Below are 21424 nucleotides of genomic sequence, written 5' to 3' on the forward strand. Positions count from 1 at the left end.
GCAGCTAGAGTGGGAGAAGCACCGGGAGGGGTAGAAGCAACAGGAGTTGGGGAAGAATCAGGAGGAGGAGTAGAAGCAGGATGAGTATACTTGCTAAAATAGAGATCCATTGAAGGAGAAGTAACTGGAGTAACACTGCCAGAGCGAGGAGGAAAAAGGGGCAGAGACTGAAAATGATAGTAGTCTTCATTAAAGATCACATGGCGGGAGATATAGACTCGGTTACCAATCGGATCAAAACACCGATAACCTTTGTGCTGAAGGCTATAGCCCAAGAACACACAACACTTGCTTTTAGAATCCAATTTACTGTGAGTATAAGGTTTAAGCTGTGGAAAGCATTGGCAATCAAAAACTTTGAGTTTGGAATAATCCGGGTGTTGATGAGGGCGATGAAACCATATAGAATGATAAAACTTCTTCTACAAGATTGTAGTTTACTCAATGAAATTACAATTACACAAAAGAGAATATATATAGCCTTTGGCTCTTTACAAATCTACCCTTGACTATTTTAACTAAACTTATAACCATCCTAACTAACTATAGTTAATAACAAACTAACCACATTTAGCTTTTACTTAACTGTTTAACATCAACAGAAATGGAAGATTTGTTATCTTCCTTAATACATTCATCATATTTAATTCAAAGACGGTTCATGTTTTCATTTAAGTTCGTGATTAGTATTACATTAAGTTTACATACCTAAATTTTGAGGGTTGATCATTCACCGTTCACATACCTAAATTTTGTCTTTTAATTCAGTATTGTACAAAGGTTTTATCCCTGCCGAGCCGCAAATGAGTCAACGATGTTTCTGGTTGAAGTACCCAGCCAACGGAAGGAAAATAGCACAAAAAGGTCATGGGGTTTCCGGTCTGAAGAGCTTTAGTGGCTATAGCCCTCGAGCAGGACAGCAACTTATGGCACAGGCATCCGTGTTAATGATACAAACATCATATGGACAAAAGTTTACAGATATCTTTATATTATCAACACGAAACTAGTGTTATTACCGTGCCCTTGCCATTGAAGTCATTCTACTTGAGTAGAGTCGGTGTCCGTCCGTGGGTTGGGTCCCTAGCGCTGAAGATTCGCGTCCATGTTTTGGTTGGCAGAGTTCCTAGGTCGAGTCCTAAGTATCGAGGCCCTAGGGATGTCTTGGGCTTCAAGTTCCCCAAACCAGGTCCTGAGTACTAAGTTGGAAGAGAAGTCCCACATTTGGAGACGAAACATTGGACTTTTATGATAAAATTTTACACTTGAAACCCATTGAGCACGATACCACCAGAGGGTATTGGGCACAGGTCATTAAGTTGGGAACAACAACAAATGCTCAAACAACCAAAAATTACAGCTAAACATTTAAATTCAAATGTGTTTGCTTTCAAGGTTGCAGAATGATTTCGCGTAAAAGAAAAAAAGGCCAAACTGAAAAGCAAACTCGTGTCTTGTGACCAAATTGTTTTTACAGGGTAAGGTCGAATAAGGGGGAAGATGTCTCTCACATTATTTATACTACTGCCCTCTCTTGACACTTCTAAGGTAGTCTGCCCTTATTGTCCACAACTGCTCTCCCACCGCTTTCATGTCCGGCCTATCAACTCGGATGGGGGCTGCACATTGGATCGCCAGATCGAAGGTTTTCATCAGAACCTCTGCATCTATAGTTTCCTCCATCAAAGGATCAACCAGTTCTGCCACCCTGCCTTCATTCAACTTCTTGAAGGCCTGCAAAATGTTGAATCCGGATATAATCGTTACAGTTCGAATTTAATCTGGTTCAAATACATTATTGAGCAAATGACAAGACTAAGAGCTCATTCGCAATCATTTTATAACAATAATGCTAATCACATCTCATTTTAATACCACGCAACATAGTTGGTGATTTTATCTCGTTGAATATTGACTATACTTACCCATCTGAGTGTCACCCGCTCTTCAACAGGTCGCTTCAACTCCACTGGACGATGGCCAGTCAAAATTTCTATTAGTAAGATCCCGAACGAGTAAACATCACTTTTCGGGGTGAGTTGATAGGTTTTCATATACTCAGGGTCAAGATAACCGACAGTTCCTTTCACTTTGGTTGAAATGTGTGTTTGATCTGTGTCCACCGGGCCAAGCCTTGCAAATCCAAAATCGGCCACTTTGGCTCTCATGCTTTCTGTGAGAAGAATGTTGGAGGACTTCACGTCTCGATGGATGATTTGTTTTTCTGTTGTGTGATGAATAACGGATTAGACATCAACCAGGTTGACAAATGAAATCAATTTTCATCCGCATCCAGAAAGATGAAACTTAAATAGAAAACTGTGATGCATGTATTAAATGAAGAGTTTTGTTACCAGAATATGTGTGAAGATAGGTAAGGGCATGAGCAACATCGATAGCAATTTCAAGTCGCTGGTTGAACTCTAGGATTTTCCCATGCAGACCTGCCAGTGTAGCAGCATAATTATTTACGATCTCATCACTTTATAAATCAGAACTAGCTATTGTTATGAAAGGATTTGAGTAAGCTTACAATCCAGATGTTCTCTAAGAGTACCGTTCTGCACATACTCCGTAATGATAAGACGCTCATTTCCTTCATCAACATAACCTAGTAGCTTTACAAGATTCCGATGATCAATTTTGGCAAGCAGTTCAACTTCACTGCTGAATTCAGTTTGCAAATTCTCAAAGTGTTCCTATTACAAAGTTTCCATGTCACAAAAAATAGCAATCATTTGATTGAATCACGGACATGAGATAAAAACATCCTTAAGAATCCACTCGAATGTTCGATAGAAATATTTCAACATTATGAACTGTTCATACCTTCTTTGCACGTTTGATAGAAACCACTTGGCCATCATCTAACCGAGCCTTGTATACAGTTCCAAAACCTCCTTCACCTACTTGTTGCGATTGAGAGAAGTTGTGAGTTACTTTTACAATCTGATTCAAACTGAGATGTACTGATCCAATTCCAATGGGCTTTGGAGACATTGAAAATCTAGGACTAGGCGGCACATGATGCGGACTACGTGGCACACGATGCGGACTGGCCAGGATCTTTTCAGGATCTGAAGAACTCACTTCAAAAGAAAAAACTGAATCCGCTGCAAAAGGATAATCAATTTAGCTTAAATAACAAAATATGAAAGAAAGAAAAGTCAGTGTGTGGAAACTAATAGAAGGTAGGTAAACTAATAGGAATGCAATTTGTTTGCCGAATAGTCGACAGAAGGGTTGATGCAAGACACTCACTTGAATTTGGCTCCCTTGCAAGAACTCTGTGCACACTTTCTCTCCTTTTCTTAAAAATGCAAGGACATAGAAAAACACAACACGTGAGAAACATTCCACTTGCTGCTATTCCAATCTTTTTCGTCGCAGACATATATGCAAAATCATTTTTTTCCTCTCTGTTGTCGAAAGTGGATTTATCCCTTGACTCCTTCTGCAGAAGTTTCCTCCCTGTCCTCAAGGTAAAATCAACTGCAAAAGCAGCAATACTTAATTAAATTAAACTCCAAAAAGCTTGACCAAATAGCATCGTTTAAACAAGAAACCGAGCAAGATATCATATTAATGCATACCTAGTGAAAGGTCTGATGGACAATGGTAACTTCCAAGGTTGCCTTCTAAAATGCAACCATTTGCATAGTATGTCCGAAGAGCTGCGCAGAATATAGTTTTCTCTACTGAATTCCCGTTTATGTAAAACAATTCATGACCATGAGAGCTTGAATAGGCAATGTGATCACTACAATCCTTTGACTGTATGACAAACTTGGATGCAAAGATTGCTGGCAATTGCAGCAACAGACTTAACACTGAGATGCCCATTCTAAACGGGATAATCTGCCCAACTCCCATTTAGGAGTTACAAGATGATGAAACCTCTCCGTTTGTTCTGTTCTTCAAAAATCCACCAAGAAAAGCCGAAAGATGATAATATGCACAAAATCACAGACCTTTAGGATCCTCAACACACCTTGAGTAGTTCAACCAACCAATACAGAAATTCCATAGCCGACTAATTTTAGCGTTTGGACAGGACTTTCGAATTCAACAAAAGTTTACAAAACCCAGTTACAGAGAGATCACCAAAAACAAGACTGATCAAAGTTACTGACAGTTTTCGTTTCCGCCAGTATTGTTACTGGTAGTTTAGGACTTCAAACTGCTCCAAATAAGCCAGTTTACAGTGACTGAAATGAGCAATTTGAGCCTCTATTCGTTACAGACTGGTTGAAATCCTCAACAGACAAAATGGATGAAATTTGAGTTACATATCTTCACATAGTTCCCCATTAGAGAATTCGATTTCTTGATGTGTCCACGAATTCACCCAAAGCCTTTAATACTCAACTCGCAACTGGAAATTGGATAAGTACGAAAAACTTAAGGAGCCCAGAAACTAATCCCAACACCTCAAACCACCAAAAGTCCCAAACTTTCACTGAATCACTTGAAACCCAATTAAGAAACCACAAACTCATATGAAAATCCACCCAACTCAAAAACCTAACACTGAGAATCTCTACAGAAATCCCAGCTGGGATACTATCCCAAGACCTCAAACAAACAAAAGTTCCAAACATTCACTGAATTACTTGAAACCCAATTCACAAAAACCACAAACCCATTTGAAAATCCACTCAACTCAAAACCCTAACATTTAGAAGCTCTACAGAAATCCCAGCTGGTATACTATCCCAAAAACCAATCCCAAGACCTCAAACCACCAAAAGTTCCAAACTTTCACTGAATTGCTTGAAACCCAAATCATAAAATCCACAACTTGTACAAAAATCCACTCAAACTCCAAAACCCAACATCTAAAAATTCTCTACACAAACCAGTACTATGAACCTATAAGTGGCTTAGCTGATTAGAAAAAGAAAAAAAGCAGAAAAAAATCACCTGAATTTACTCTGAGAGGCGGCTGAAGAGGCTGGAAATGTCAAAAGCCAAAACCACTGCTTTGTTACAATTGATTGAAACTTGCAGGGAGAAAAAAGAAAAGGACCGGCCTTTGACGTTGCTGTTGGTGTTGGTGGTAGGAAGGAGGGGAGAGGGAGAAGGTGGTGATTCTGACTGTGATGTAATCCGCCAGAGCCGTCCGTCTGTGATGCATTAAAGTAAGTGATGCTTGTAAACTATACTAATAAATATAACCTCAAAATGTGGAAATGTTGATGGTTGACCGTTGGGAAATTGCATTTGCATTGTAAGTATCATCCTGCCCGGTGAAGGGCTTTTTGATCATTTCGTGTCAGTATATTATAATTTTCTTTTGGAGAAAAATATATTCCATATGCATCAAAATAAAATTACCATAATAATCATATTTTCAAGGTCTTATTTTGATTTAGTGTCTTGTAGTTCAGTTGATTTTATCTCATATAGTTGTGGTTCTGAGTTTGAAAGCTTTTTTCCATTATCAGTAGTATCGGAAAACAGTCCACACTTTAAGGTCCAATTTATTCACTCTTAGTTTAGCATCTGACCTCGTCCCAATGCAATTGGTGAGGGTAGAAATGTAAATATTTAATTTATTTTGGAGTGTCAAAAACTATACGGATCAATGTTTACTCTTTCATCAAAATCAATGATTTAAAAACAAATTGGTCATGTCACTAACACTACAGTTTAAAAATAAGAAATTCGACTCACATAAGTAGTGGATCTTATTATAATCTATAACTGACTTGTTGTAAAGTATATATATTATCCTTGAACACAAATTAATAAATACATAAAATTAGCCTGGCAAGTGCCAAACTTTTTCTTGTTTCTTGTATGATTTCAATTTCCTTCCCATTTGATGGATATAAAGAAGAAAATCCTAACACTAAAGCAAAGAAAATATACTTTGGGTTCTTGAAAATATTTTTAAAATAATTGAAAGTGCTTTTAGCAAATTATTTTTGAATTTTGTCAAGTGCTTCTTGCAGAATTTTTAAGTGATTTCCAAAATTCATTTGAATTTTTATTAATAATTAGTTTCCAAATCATTTTTACGACAAACACTTTCAGCGTTGTTAAAAACACTTTTAAACTAACTCTTAGCTTTTTATTTATGTAACGGTGTAGATTGTCGTCCAAAAAAAAAGTATCAAGTGTGAATCTATTTTCGCGTGGTGTTGAATTTCCTCTAATACAAGTTACAAACAAAATAATCATATTATTATTATTATTATAATACAATAATTGTACGATCATTGTTGGGGCAGCACCCACCAGACCCATAACAACTTGCAAAACAAATCCGAATCACGACACCACCAATCCTGGTCTTACTCACGGCCCTACGCAAACAATCACATGATGATAATTACGTTTCAGACGTGAACTCTTATACTTGTCACTGTTTATTGGTACTCAATTTCGTGTGAGTTAAACTTAAGACTTTCTCAAGACACATTACAACTAAAGAAGAACTACTAGAACTTATTGCTAGTAGCCCATGTGTGGATAAGTAATTGAGAAAACTTTGGATAGATAGTTATACTCTCACAATAGACATGACAAACAGATTGTGTTTGTCGTATTCGTATATTTTTCGTGTCATACTCGTTATCTTAAAGGGTTGTGTAGTGTCAAATCTATTATTTTAACTGTTTTTTAACAGGTGACCTGATAACGACCTGATTCATTAACGCATCATGTCATTTCGTGTTGAGTTAACAGATCATCCAAGAAATCGTCATACCTAATGTCTAGATTTGAAAAATAGGTTGTGTTCGTGCTACACCCGTTATCTTATTGAGTTTTAATCGAGTGATCCGATAACGACCCAACACGTTAATTAATTGACTCATTCTATCCTTTGTAACGAGTCCCACTGTATTTTGAATTCATTTTATCCTATGTAAATACGACTTCTAATGCGTACAGCTTCACCATGGGAGATCCCTAGGGAATTTTTTCTCAAGCTTATCTTTTCATTATTTTTTTCAAGTTATAATGATAGGGACAGCATTCTAATATCACTAGGCTAAACCTGAATTTCTAGGGTTCCACATGAAATTGTCTCCTGATGGAAATTGACAGCAGCCAAGAAAGGAAAACACAAGTTGTCGAATCCGAAAGTTAAATGTGAGCTGACAAAGGAAGGGTACACTGAAACTTGACCCGGACCCACTTCGTGTATCATTATGGTCGTGCTTCACCTGTTCCAGAACAGAGAGGCACTAGGGCCTAAACCCTAAAACTGCACAATTGAAATCTAACCCTAAACCTCAAACGTCCGACTTACCGCCGGAGTTGCTCGTTGAAATCCTTGAACGGCTCCGGCATAAGGATATACTACTGTGTCTGTGTTTGCAAAGTTTGGAATGCTACCATGGATGACAGTTCATCAAAACCCATCTCCAACGCTCCATCCAAACCACCCCTTTTCGCAGTATTTTAGTCAAGAGCTTTGATTCGTTGGCTATACACGATGGGTTCTTCGTATTGTTTTTACGACGACAATATTGGCAGCGGCGGAGAGAAGCCTCTGAAACAAGCATGGGCTTCTGCTTACATATGGGGTCACTCCAATGGTTTGATATTCATTCGAACATTTAGGGATTTCATTCATATTATCTCGTGTTTTCGAACGGTGCTCTAAGTGGGTTGATGTATAAAAATTAGATGAACACCGATTCATATTTCTAAGCCTTGAAATTTGCAGAGGAAAGTACCACGAGTTTTCCACACTAGTCAATGGTGATGACAATTGTAGGCTTGTTTTGGAGGTCTTGAGACTCTTATGTATTTGTGATAATCATTTCTTCTTCTTTTTTGTAATAAAAAGTTTAAGGAGACGGGGGTTATCTTATTTCAGGGTCAGAGCATATCACAAACATTTTTAAGGACTTACACAAGTGATTTTATCCCCTTACTATTTTTTCCACCAAATCATCCACCAAGAGAGATTATCAACAGTGAAAATCGAACCTAAGCCTTGGTTATGAAAAAATATGCAAGGACCAAAATTATAGACCTTGCTTTTTTTTTTTCTTTTTCTATTGAGATGGAAGATTCATGTGTCATAGGTATTTAGGTATTGAATTGTCAACCTTTGGTCCCTTCAAAGGATGATAAAATGGTTTTTTGAGGCAATATTATCAATACTACTCTAGCCACGTGCTTTTTCGGTTTGATTTAGAGAAAAAGAGTGTCAAACGAGTTGAAAATCCTGGTTTGCCCCGTATCTTTGAAGCTACAATTTGCGTGGGGAGTCTTTATATTCTTGAAGGTGATCTTGTGGTTAATGGGAGGTAGAACCATGTCACTTCTACCTCATAGGAATTCGAAGTGAAAACAGAAAGCCGACTGTCGACTACCTAACGCCCTACTCCTTCTTTATTCGGGTTTGAAATCGGCAACGTAAGATAAATTTACAAAGATGGAGTTAATTCCCCTTTGCCTCTAAGAAGAAAATTTCAAGTAGCGTTGGGTTTCTCGATCTAAAAGATAAACCAACAGAAGAGGATCAAATTAGGTAAAAAAAGTTGTTAATTGCCGCAACATCACATGGATCAGTTTCTAATGTGATCATATCCTTCATTTAGTCCAGGCTTATTGATCTTCGTAGACAATAACTGAGTTATTACTTGGCCATAGTCCCTTTGGCTGACAAAGTGTATAATTGTCTTGCCTAGCTCATCCCTGACTTGTATTGTTTTGTGTGAAGGATTATAATGCGGTGTACAATTCACCTGTTTTTATTTTAAACTACTTCATTGAAAATGTAATGAATAATTAGGTTTTGAACTCATGAAATCTCTCAGTTGTAAATATAGATGAATACCAGTAAAACGTCTTGCTAGTAGGCTAGTAGTTCATGTGTTTCATACTTATTTTGAAATGAAATGATATAATTTTAATAACATTGAAAGTTTTCAAAGAAAAATTGAGAAGAACAGTCTAACCAACTAGATAATCATGCTCTATTGTAAAAGAACAATTTCCATTATATTTGAGTATCATCCGATTCCATGTATACATAATTTTCTTAAAATTGGAGGTAGAAATAACACTCTAAACAACACTAGGCTAAACTTGAATTGCTAGGGTTCCACATGTAATTGTCTTCTAAGGTCCAAGCCCAATATATGAAAATGGAATTTGACAATGGACGAGAAATATGAATTTGTCGGATCTCTCCTATACACAACAAAATAAGACCGTTAAATCTTGTTAAATCGTCACTTTATATTATGGTCTAGTGATATTCTTTTTTACTTATAAGTAAGAGGTCTTAGATTCAATTCTCGCCAAAGACGAATTTAAAATTATTAGCTCATTGTACGGCTTAACTCACTCCTTCAACCCCTTAATGTACATAATATCGTTTGTTGAAGGAAAAAAAATAATATTATGTTAAATCAAATAATCAAACGGCTCTTAGTTTTATTGTGCAACTTAAGTGTAGACTTTTGTTGTGCATTAGATAGAATATCTCCCGAGTCTTTTGCCGTTTTGTATTACGTTTGGCCAATAAAAGGAATGAATCTAGAGATCTAAGCTTGTCATAATTCAGATAAATTTAGTATAAACTATCTTATCGTTTGTCTAAAAAAAAAAAAAAATTAAGGAGGTTTGGAGTGATTTTGGGAAAGGTAAAACTCAATTAAGTGATTTTATAGAAAAATAGATTATATGTGTTTCTCCGTAAAAATGATTTTAGCGCACCTCAAATATTGAGTTTTGATTCTAGATGAAATTATTGGAGCAATTTAGTATTACTATCCTATGAACTTTTCTTTCATTGGCTTTGCTTATCCAATTGCAGAAAACTCTTTTGATGTATGGCTATGTTTTTGTAAACTAGCAGTCTACCACTTTCATAGCAAGATACATTTTAAAAGACAAAAAACCTTTAAACTTATTTGGGTTCATGTGGCCCTTCATCGATTTCAACCCTTGAAAAGCACATGCGATGAAATGTGGATAGTATGATTTTACAAAAAAAAAAAGAAAAAAAAGATCACCATCATATATACCAATATGGTTTAATTCTTGAATGCGACACATGAGAATTGATCATTGCGTAGTTGGGCCTTTCGAGTTAATTCAAGTGGTGAGGGAATGCCATGTGATGTTTTAAGAGAAGAATAAATCAGTAATTCGATTCTCCACGGCAAAAATAAAAACAACAACAACAATTAACGACAAAACTTTATCTCACTAAATGGGGTCGTCTATATGACTATAACGTTACTGAGCTTGATTTCCGTTAGCTCCAAGTACTCCATGTCTTTTCTTAAAGTCTCTTACCAAGTATTCCTAAGTCTTCCTCTACTCATTTTGTCCTGAGCTTCTATCTCATAATCGCATTTTCTAACCGGAGCATTTATAGATCTTCGGTTCACATGTCCAAATTACCTTAATTGATTTTTTCTCATCTTATCTTCAATTGCGGCCACTATTACTTTACCTCGGATATCTTCGTTCTTAATGTGTGCCACATAGAGAAGTGCCAAAATAAGGATATTGTTACGCAATACCTACTTCTTGGCTTCAGATTAATACGATATTGTTACGCCATGTATTGTGTGATTGGACGTGAAGGAACATAACGACTAATATGTGAGGAATGATTTCAAATATTTTCTACGACCTTCAAGGATTAAGCCCTATATAATATAGTGCACTAGGAGCCAAATATGATAGGATTATGTGTTCCAATTGGCGCTTAACATGTTTAAGTTTAGGTAATCAGGGTTATATAAACAACAATATCTTAAAATAATAATGATTTACCTTAAGAATACAGTATCCATCGGCACTAAGCATGCTTACTCTACCAGTGATTAGTGGCTTTTACACAAATGTTTGTGACTTTGTTCGACTTGTCGACCTTACAAACTTCTGTATGATTCGCTGTCGATGAGAATTGATATTATTCATTTTTAGTAATAATTGTTGTCCATAAAACGCATAAAGCTTACAATATATTACTGTTTTTCAAGTTATGATTTATGTTACTATTAACGCATCCAACACAAAATTAACATTGACAACCATTTAGTCTAATAAGCTTGATTCTAAAAAAAACAAACTAACTGCATCACATCACATTTGTAAGATGTACTTTTGTAGAACCAAGTATTGTCCGTTAAGTAAATATAGCTAGTTTTTACTTTTTTTTGTATCCTTTTATTTATTTTTATTAAGATCGAGATTCATTATAGATTTATGTGTCCAAAACCTAATAATATCGAGGTTCAGACTATTCAATTTCAATCATACGTCCCAATCAACTCATTTCACTCATTTTACTGATTTATCTCACAAAATTTTAAAAAATTAAAGGATAATTTTGAAATAGGTCCAATTTTATAGATCATCTTTTGAAATATGTCCAATTTTTAGTGACTTTTGACTTTTGAAATAGAACCAATTTTTAGTTACTTTGGACCCATATAAAAAAAACCCCAAAATTAAATGGCCAAAGACATTTGGGATTCTTAAAGCATTTCCAAATGAGATGTCAAATTGTCAAAATCAGCAATAACATTAACAAAAGACAGTATTAATGTTTTCCAACCAAGAAACCAAATATGATATGGCATGACATGGATTGACATCTCTTCCCTTGCTGCCAAATTTGACAGCACCTTCAGATTTTTTTTAATTAATTATTAAATACTTTTTATTAATTTTTTATTGGTTTAAAGTATTATTCTTTTATTTCTTTTCATTCCCAATGCAAAGAAAATTCATATGAATTATTATTTTATATTTAAAATTTGACATATCGGTTAGAAAACAAAGGTTTAAAGGATGTCAAAGTGTCATATAAACCTTCAAATTAAAATTTTAAGTTTAAAATTTGACATCTTTTTTAAAGATAATCTTAAGCTTCAGACATTAAGATTCGAAGAATATCTCAATCCGTTTTACTAACTTGTCTCCCACTCTATGGCATATACCAGAAGATTCTCCTAACTCCATTATTCTAATAATTAAAAGTAATTTCATCTTTTTTACTCAATCATTAAGTTGACGTGCATTTCAGACACTCGCAGCAGTACGTGTAAAGGCACTCCTACTCTTGACATCTCTCGGACACCTGTCCACAATATATTGGACATCAATTAATTAATATATTGTAAATTTGGGCATTAATTAATAACTCAGTAATTAATTGCTTTACATTTTAGTCCCTTATTTATTTATTATTATGAAAGATTGAACCTGCCTTTTCCAACAAATAAAATACTGCCTTTTGTTTTTTAGAAATTTTTGGTGATCTCCAGCTAACACATATTTGTACTTGCGACAAGTGACCCAGTAGATAAATGTAAACAACAATTTTCTAAAGAAAAAGTTGAAGGTTTTGAGTTCGATACTTTGTAAGCTGTGAATTTACTTGATCGTGGTTACGGATAAAATGCAATTCCTAACTAGCCTCATCCGATTCTCCTTACTATCTTCCACTCATCAACTTTTTGAAAAAAAAACTAGCCTCATCTAAACTTAGAAGAATAGATAACCATGGTTCAATACCAATTATTCCTTAAAACAAAAACACAAAAAAACTAGCACGTATTTGTAATTTGCCAAAGAGAGAAGCCTAATATTTGTAGGTGGCTAGATAGTAAAGGTTTATAAATTATTTGAGTTCCTAATTTATAAATTATTTTATATACACATTGGTGATACAAAAGCATAACTTCGTTGTTTTTTTTTTTTTTCTCTGACTAATCAACAATATTCATTAAAACAATTTCAACAATATAATAAAAGTATGTATACGTTATGAATCATAAAAAATAATTTGTAAAAAGTATTTGAGAAAAGAAAACTAAAGTGAACAAATGGTTAAATTATAAATAATTCAATATTATTTCAACATCCAACTACATGGAATATTCCTAAAAAGAAAAAAAAAGCTTTATGGAATAAAGATTATCAGTACGTAAGGATAAGAGTACATATTCTTATGATATAACGTCATTGTATTTGTAACGAAAAATATTCAATTAACACCCGCGCAAGCGTTCTCTAAGAAACTAAATTTTCTTTTTCTACCATGAATCGCTTCAGTTAATACAACATTGTATTTGTAACAAAAAGATTCAATCCTTACGCGCTAGATCCCACTAAGAGGTTGATATATATTAACTTTTGTTTCAACAAGGGATCACTTCTAACTTCCTTTTCATTCGTGCCTCTTATAAATGACCACCAGAGAGGAAGCCAAATTGACCCTTTAAGCGCAGCTAGAGTAGTATGTGCCGGAGAAAGCAGGTTGTCGAAGTTAAGCTCTATTCGAGCCAGATTTTACAAAATGTATTTAAATCCAACAGAAAAAAACAAAAATGGTTCAAATCTTTTACTTTGTTGGATTTTTTGTCCTAAATTTTAAAGTGTCCTTTTGACTAGGAAGTAATTTCCTGTAATTTAAGGTCCTTGATTAGTCAAACAAATGTCGACAGAGGACTATTTAGACAAAAACAAAACAGAGAAGATCGTTGTCAAAGCCACCGCCACGTCCTCCCTCCTTCCCACCACCCCCCAACAGTCGCATTCACATGCATAAAACCCCACTTCCATTTCTCACTCGCTAAATTCGCAATTGGAATCAGCTGCCGAACCAGCGGACGGTGAAAAGCTCAGATTTGGTGATTAATGGCGGGGAACGATTGGATAAACAGTTACCTGGAGGCCATTCTGGACGTGGGACCGGGACTCGTCGACGATGCCAAGTCGTCGTTGTTGCTAAGGGAGAGAGGACACTTCAGTCCCACCCGATACTTCGTCGAGGAGGTCATCACCGGCTTCGACGAGACCGATCTCCATCGCTCCTGGGTTCGCGTAAGTCTCACTCTTTCTCTCTCTCTCCCCTCCCTTTTTTTCTCTAAGTTGTGTTTCTGCTCTGTTTTCTGTTTGATTGATGATGATGTGTGGGAATCAATGGCAGGCTTCGGCGACGAGGAGTCCCCAGGAGAGGAACACCAGATTGGAGAATTTGTGCTGGCGGATTTGGAACTTGGCTCGCCAGAAGAAGCAGGTTTTGCTTTTAGCTTACTTTTCGGGTTGTAAATTTTCGATATAGATTGTTCTTTGTGAGATTTGTGCCTCTTTGATTCGTGTGCTGATAAATTGGAAGCTAAGATTGCCGGATTTGTTTCTGCATTATTATATAATAATAATAATAATAATAATAAAAATAGTTTTTCGGGGTGTCTGTTAAATCGAATGTAAAGTTTACTCCTTTTAATTTGTAATTGTTTCGAAGTACTAATTCTTTGTAGGGTCTTTTCGATTTTTGATTTTGGAGGATGCTGATTCATGAATACGCATTAATTAACAAATGAGACGGTTATTTTAGGTGAAATTGAAAGAAAGAGAAGAGAAAGCTTACGACGATTTTGCTTAAATGTGATCTTTTTCTTCTCACTGTCTATTCTTCTGCAGCTTGAGGGCGAAGAATCTCAACGGAAGGCTAAACGTCGTCTTGAACGCGAAAGAGGTCGCAGAGAAGCTACTGCTGATATGTCTGAAGACTTGTCTGAGGGAGAGAAGGGAGATACGGTGAGTGACATGTCAGCTCACGGTGATAGTCACAGAGGAAGACTGCCTAGAATTAACTCCGTTGACGCGATGGAGACATGGATTAGCCAGCAGAAGGGGAAAAAGCTATATATTGTACTAATAAGGCATGAACTGAACTTTAATGTTTTAAGTTTTGTATGTAATCATGGCTATGAATTATTGGTCAGTGTTGCATGGCATCTCAAATGATAATATTAGATATGCTTTCAGTATTTAATGGAAGCATGGAAGTGATAGTTTAACTTGCTGCTACAGAGAACTTAGTCTGACGGTCACTAACCGCCCATCTATCTCTCTCAATTTTGAGTTGTACGGAATATGATATCACGGTCTGCATGAATTTTTGTGTTTTCTTAATAATGTTTCTGAAGACAAGTATTCATGCAGCCTTCATGGTCTCATACGAGGTGAACAAATGGAGCTCGGTCGTGACTCTGATACTGGTGGTCAGGTAATATTTTGTTGTTAATGTGGTTTCACTCCCAGTCTCTGATTGCACCGCACATTTATTTGATATGGTAATTCATTCTGTGGTAGCTTGTATAGCTACCTGTATAATACTGGGTTTATTTTCATTTAGGTTAAGTATGTAGTAGAACTTGCACGGGCATTGGGCACCACGCCAGGAGTGTACCGAGTTGATCTGCTAACAAGACAAGTGTCATCGCCGGATGTAGACTGGAGTTATGGTGAGCCGACAGAGATGCTGACTCCAATAAATGCAGAAGGTTTTGAAGAAGAGATGGGGGAGAGCAGTGGTTCTTATATCATTCGTATACCATTTGGTCCCAAAGATAAATACATTCCCAAAGAAGAACTCTGGCCACACATCCCTGAATTTGTTGATGGTGCATTGAACCACATAATGCAAATGTCCAAAGTTTTGGGTGAACAAATTGGTGGCGGGAAGCCAGTCTGGCCTGTTGCCATCCATGGGCATTATGCAGATGCTGGTGACTCTGCTGCCCTTCTATCTGGGGCTTTAAATGTACCGATGCTTTTTACTGGCCACTCACTCGGCCGAGATAAGTTGGAGCAACTTTTAAAGCAAGGTCGACTTTCAAGGGATGAGATAAACAAAACATATAAAATAATGCGTCGGATAGAGGCAGAGGAGTTAGCCCTTGATGCCTCCGAAATAGTTATTACCAGCACTAGACAGGAGATAGAAGAGCAATGGCGGTTGTATAATGGTTTTGATCCAATACTGGAGCGTAAACTACGAGCTAGGATGAGGCGTAATGTGAGCTGTTATGGAAGGTTCATGCCCCGCATGGTGGTAAGTACTGAGATCTTTCATATTCTTGTTGAATGCTTTTCCATAACTCTAGGGGAGGACTTGAAAAATGGCCCAATTTGAGTAGGGTATGCTTCCGAGTGTGGTTTTTTTTTGCTACCCTGATCAGCACTGTTTAAAGGGTACTCATGGCTTGCTCGTTTTATAAACATATCTTACGAATTTGTAGCTCTGTGCAGGTAATTCCTCCTGGAATGGAGTTCCATCATATTGTTCCGCATGATGGTGATATGGATGCTGAAACAGAAGCAAATGAAGACCATCCAACTTCTCCAGACCCACCTATTTGGTCTGAGGTGCCAGTTATTCTTAATTCATTTTTATTCTGATTTCTTTCAAAGTATAGCCGATGAGTCAGTTTCAATACGTCCTGCTTTGTAACTTACAAGCCTTGTGTTTTCATGAATTATGCATTGACTGGTGCCAACCAAATTATTTCATGATGCAGATAATGCGTTTCTTTACCAATCCTCGCAAGCCGATGATTCTTGCCCTTGCTAGACCAGATCCGAAAAAGAACATTACAACTTTGGTCAAAGCATTTGGAGAATGTCGTCCACTAAGAGAGCTTGCCAACCTTGTATGTTAGAATCCTTAATGCACTTTCTTGCTGCAGATACCTTTGTGTTCTATCTGATCCGCTGATTGACTTTGTTGCTGAGCCAATGTCATTTGTTTAACCTTTTTCTTTTCCTCTGTACTCTGCAGACACTCATTATGGGTAACCGTGATGGAATTGATGAAATGTCAAGCACAAGTGCTTCTCTTCTTCTCTCAGTGCTCAAGCTGATTGACAAATATGATTTGTATGGGCAAGTCGCATACCCCAAACACCACAAACAATCTGATGTTCCCGATATATATCGTCTAGCAGCAAAGACAAAGGTGCCTATCGTTCAACATTGTATACCTGCAGTGCTCTTGTAAAATTATTTTTATTTTGTAGCTACTAAAAATTTACCATTACTCTCATTTTATTGTGGCGTTTAGTTTAATATCATTAGCTACTATTTCATACCCAAAAACAAGAATCAACTCTCAGTCTACTCTTTTCCTGCTAATGCTTTTTGCAGGGTGTTTTCATTAATCCAGCTTTCATTGAGCCCTTTGGACTCACTTTAATTGAGGTGCAAGTCTAAAACTTATCAGGAGTTTTGTGTGCTATTCCACTATTTATGATTTCTTGTTCTTTTTTCACAAACGAGTTTAACTTTTGCGCTTTCATTGTACAGGCAGCTGCTCATGGTTTACCTATTGTTGCCACAAAAAATGGAGGCCCTGTTGATATACATCAGGTATGCCTGCTCATTGGTCGTAAAGAATTAATAATAGTTTCTACATTATTGTACATAGAATTGTTGTCGGAATTCCAAAACTGAGTGGAGTTATTTCTGCAGGTGCTTGACAATGGTCTTCTTATTGATCCTCATGATCAGCAGTCTATTGCCGATGCTCTCCTGAAGCTTGTTGCGGATAAGCAGCTTTGGGCAAGATGTCGGCAAAATGGGTTGAAGAACATTCACCTATTTTCGTGGCCTGAGCACTGCAAAACTTATCTATCCCGAATAGCCAGTTGCAAACTGAGGCAACCACAGTGGCAGAGAAGTGCGGATGGAGGAGACACTTCAGAATCAGAATCCCCAAGTGATTCCTTGAGAGATATACAGGATTTATCTTTGAACTTGAAGTTTTCAATGGATGGAGAAAAGAGCGGAACTAGTGTAAATGATAGTTTAGATTCTGAAGGAAATACTGCTGACAGAAGGAGTAAAATAGAGAGTGCTGTTTTGGCATGGTCAAAGGGTATTTCAAGGGACACGCGGAAGGCTGGGTTCTCAGAGAAAGCAGACCATAACAATGCTGGAAAGTTCCCAGTTTTGAGGAGGAGGAAACATCTTATTGTCATTTCTGTGGATTGTGAAACCGTTACAGAACTTAATGAAATTACAAAAAATATTTTTGAGGCTACGGGAAAGGAAAAGGCTGAAGGCTCTGTAGGATTCATATTGTCAACATCCTTGACCATAATCGAGATACGTTCATTTCTGGTTTTCGGGGGCTTGAACCCTAAAGATTTTGATGCATATATTTGTAACAGTGGCAGTGACCTCTACTATCCATCTATTAATTCTGAGGATCGCCCCTTCGTGGTCGACTTTTATTACCATTCACACATTGAATACCGTTGGGGTGGAGAAGGATTGAGGAAGACATTGGTACGCTGGGCAACTTCAGTTAATGATAAGAAGACTGGGAGTGAGGCAATTGTTTCTGCAGCTGATCAACTTTCAACTGACTATTGTTATGCTTTTAAAGTGCAGGCACCAGGAAAGGTAAGTGTTTGTCAATTTTGATTCTGGATCAGTTTGGTATGAATTCTTAAATTAACAAGAAAATCATTGGTACGTTGATACGCTGGGCAACTTCAATTAATTATAAAAATTGCCCTTGAATTTTTATTGAAGCATGTAATATTTTATAGTATATTACATTGGATGTACATCATCGGAAATTCTTTTATTTTATCTTTGCAGTTACCCCCGGTAAAGGAGCTTCGGAAGGTGCTGAGGATTCAGGCTTTACGATGCCATGTAATTTACTGCCAAAACGGGACCAGAGTGAACGTAATTCCAGTATTGGCATCTCGTTCTCAAGCCCTCAGGTACAGTATTTATGCCTTACTTATCTACACTATTGACTTAATTTATAGTGAATTTTCGCTTTATGGTTTATCGGACCAGAATGAACTCATCACGTCCACGGTAATAGTCTAGTAGAATCTAATTACAGATACCACTCAAAAGTAATAAGGTGAATGCTAATGTCCTGTTGTCGACAAATCCAAACGATCGTTGGTTTAGTAAAATTGTAAAACTGCTTTGGAATTGCTTTGAATCTTTGATCACTGAAAGAAGCATTTGCTTCAGGTATTTATATCTCCGATGGGGGGTAGACTTATCGAAAGTGGTGGTTCTCGCTGGAGAGTGTGGGGACACGGACTACGAAGGATTGCTCGGTGGACTGCACCAAAGTGTAGTACTGAAGGGAGTTGGCAGCAATGCAATCAGTCAACTCCACAATAACCGAAACTACCCTCTATCCGATGTCCTGGCACTTGACACCCCCAACATAGTTCAGACCAGTGAAGGTTGCGGGAGCGACGATATCCGTGCTTCCTTGGAGAAACTAGGAGTTCTCAAGAACTAGAAGTGTGCATTATTTGTAAAGCCTTCCCCATGAGCAGTTTTTCTCTATATCTTGAACCTTTTGCCGCCCCCTCCCCGAAAATTCGTTTGCCGGGGGATTCGACATAAAGCTCAATACTTGCATTTTCATCAAATTTAAACCTTTTGTTACTTTCTGGCTATATTTTTAGTTAAGAAATAAAAATAGTCAACATATGTGCAGATTTGGAGGAGGACGATCTCTCTCTGCGATTTCATATGTTCATCCATAGCTTGCCTTTACTTAGCTGTTGATGTCATGACTCAAAACCAGGTGAGCAATTTTCATGGACATGTACACCGTCACCAGTGGCGTGCTGTCACATATAACATTACTGCCCTTCATGCACGAGCCCATTTGCATACAAAAAACATTTTTGGAATCACGGCATGTTACGCGTTATTTACACGTTTTAAATGTATTTATATGCATAAATTGCTTCCATAATTTTTTTTTTTTTTATGACAAAAAGAAAGTCAAATATTTGAACTAAATGAATAATATTAGACCATGTTAGAAGAAACTCTATAGTGTAGATAACATTGTTTGTTTAAAAAAATATAATCATTTGACAACTAATTGAATCACATTATTATGCGCGTGCGGAAAAACTTTTTTATAACTGCCACTACATGCCTCTTTAAGTGTTTAAAAATAGAGAAATAATATTTAATAAACAACCGTGTGTAAAAGATATTTTTTGAATCAATGCACTATACGTGACTTACACATTTTAAATGTATTTATATGCGTGAATTGCTTCAATATTTTTTTATTTCATTATTTTCTTTTTTATCACCGGCGCTACGAGCCTCTTAAGATGTTTTGAACACAACATTCTTGATTTTTCTTATTTTTTATTATATTTTCCTTTCCCCTTTGCTTGGGCACTTGCACCATCAACTATCACTCATCCTTTCATTTTTTTTATTCTTTTCTTTCTTCCCACTTATACTTATATTTATATTATATTATATTTCATTTTTTGAACTTTTTTGTTTGAGGGACATTTTTATCTTAAAATTTTTGGTGAAACCGGTGACTCCAAAAGGGTCTCCTGGCTTTATATATAAGGTTAGTGTTGACATGAGATGTCGCAATTTTAGTGTTTTCGTATCATTGAATCCTCTCTCCAAAAGTAGATTATGAAAGATGTGGATTTGCAATATTTGTTTGTGGAGAAGATTTACATGGAACAAGGTCTTGTTCATCGTCTTGTGGCGTTCAATCCATTAATATGCATTGTTATGTAGAAAAATTGCATTATTGGATCAGAACGTCAAAATCATTTTGAACCTGTTTCGTGGTGTCCCGGCAAATCTGTATCGTGGTGTCCCAGTAAATCCTTTTTGTGTAAATTGCTCTCATGTTAATGTTTGCGAAAGTGTGGGTCTCCTCCTCAAGTACACTTGTAGACGTGCCATTGTTAAACTTCCATGGAAGAGCATGTGTCCGTAGGGTCACAATGTATTTATCGAAATGAATTCAGATCTTATCCGGATCTCGCAGTTCGGAATCGATAAATCGAGAAATTTAGATAATTGAAAAGAGGGAGAGAGAGATTTGAACTTTTGGTTTGTGTGAGGTATGCCAATGTGATGTACTAATGAAATTGTAAGATTGAAGAAGATATTGATTTTATGGAACGTAATGTCTAACGTACAGCTTCTTCCCGGTCGAGATTGAATATATTAGATTTATCCCCAACTAGTTTGAACAAAAAACATTACTAAAGGAAAACCAAATTATGTTGTATGGGAAGTTGTTAACCAATATTATCTCATGGCTTTTTTATTTCTTCGTAATTATGATGAAATATTTGAAATATTGACGTGCATCTATACTTAATAAATCGAAATCAATTTATCGTCTTTGATCTTGACCAAAAACCAAATGAAAAATATGCTTGCAAGTTAATAGTTAGGTTGGTAAGAAGGGGCAGTATTGATGGCGTGTAGGATAACGGGTAGGAATAAGATAAAAAGTTCGAGGTTCGAAACTCTTTAGGGTTTGTCCCTTAGTTTGTAAAATGAAAACAACAAATAGAATTTGCATTTTTATGATTTGAGAATGCGTTTGACAATTTAGTTTGAGAATCAAAACGTTTAAAATATGTTTGGAACAAAATGTCAAAGATGGTGGTGGTGGCATTAGTGACGGTAATGGTGACAAATGTGAAATTTTTTTTTTTTTTTCAATCAAATTGTAACTTGTTTTATAATATACCTTTTATTTTTTTATAATTTGAAAACTATTTTTGAAAAGCAGCGGAAACATCTAAAGAACTTATGCTGAATATTGTTTCCGGCGCTTCTCGATTTCATGTATATTTTCACATATCAG

The 21424-nt window shown here is 36.4% G+C and overlaps 2 protein-coding genes across 2 annotated transcripts; one reads left to right on the plus strand and one right to left on the minus strand.

The window, feature by feature from the left end:
• Positions 1-1336: 1336 nt before the first annotated feature.
• On the minus strand, positions 1337-5180 carry LOC137747057 (calmodulin-binding receptor-like cytoplasmic kinase 3). The gene is made up of 7 exons (XM_068487061.1): positions 3594-5180; positions 3262-3492; positions 2830-3113; positions 2534-2699; positions 2355-2444; positions 1926-2224; positions 1337-1734 (listed from the first exon to the last, which is right to left on the minus strand). The coding sequence occupies exons 1-7, from the start codon at positions 3871-3873 to the stop codon at positions 1522-1524; spliced, it is 1563 nt and encodes a 520-aa protein (XP_068343162.1). The 5' UTR covers positions 3874-5180; the 3' UTR covers positions 1337-1521.
• Positions 5181-13474: 8294 nt separating this feature from the next.
• On the plus strand, positions 13475-19310 carry LOC137747375 (probable sucrose-phosphate synthase 1). Its single transcript, XM_068487474.1, has 13 exons — positions 13475-13818; positions 13925-14014; positions 14422-14663; positions 14947-15010; positions 15140-15838; positions 16036-16152; positions 16305-16436; positions 16565-16741; positions 16930-16983; positions 17089-17151; positions 17254-18189; positions 18391-18518; positions 18784-19310. Exons 1-13 carry the CDS (start codon positions 13633-13635, stop codon positions 19061-19063), a joined length of 3168 nt encoding a protein of 1055 aa, XP_068343575.1. The 5' UTR covers positions 13475-13632; the 3' UTR covers positions 19064-19310.
• Positions 19311-21424: the final 2114 nt, after the last annotated feature.

Source organism: Pyrus communis, chromosome 10 (assembly GCF_963583255.1).
Source record: "Pyrus communis chromosome 10, drPyrComm1.1, whole genome shotgun sequence".
In the NCBI taxonomy this organism is placed as follows: domain Eukaryota; kingdom Viridiplantae; phylum Streptophyta; class Magnoliopsida; order Rosales; family Rosaceae; genus Pyrus; species Pyrus communis.

What these genes read in the sequence shown, in the direction of transcription:
- LOC137747057 (XM_068487061.1), bottom strand. Translation starts at nt 3,873, where the DNA reads ATGGGAGTTGGGCAGATTATCCCGTTTAGAATGGGCATCTCAGTGTTA. An exon ending in TGCAAGGGAGCCAAATTCAA is followed by an intron (nt 3,114 to 3,261) that starts GTGAGTGTCTTG and finishes ATCCTTTTGCAG; the next exon opens with CGGATTCAGTTTTTTCTTTT. An exon ending in CTATCAAACGTGCAAAGAAG is followed by an intron (nt 2,700 to 2,829) that starts GTATGAACAGTT and finishes ACTTTGTAATAG; the next exon opens with GAACACTTTGAGAATTTGCA.
- LOC137747375 (XM_068487474.1), top strand. Translation starts at nt 13,633, where the DNA reads ATGGCGGGGAACGATTGGATAAACAGTTACCTGGAGGCCATTCTGGAC. An exon ending in TGGCTCGCCAGAAGAAGCAG is followed by an intron (nt 14,015 to 14,421) that starts GTTTTGCTTTTA and finishes ATTCTTCTGCAG; the next exon opens with CTTGAGGGCGAAGAATCTCA. An exon ending in ACCCACCTATTTGGTCTGAG is followed by an intron (nt 16,153 to 16,304) that starts GTGCCAGTTATT and finishes TTCATGATGCAG; the next exon opens with ATAATGCGTTTCTTTACCAA.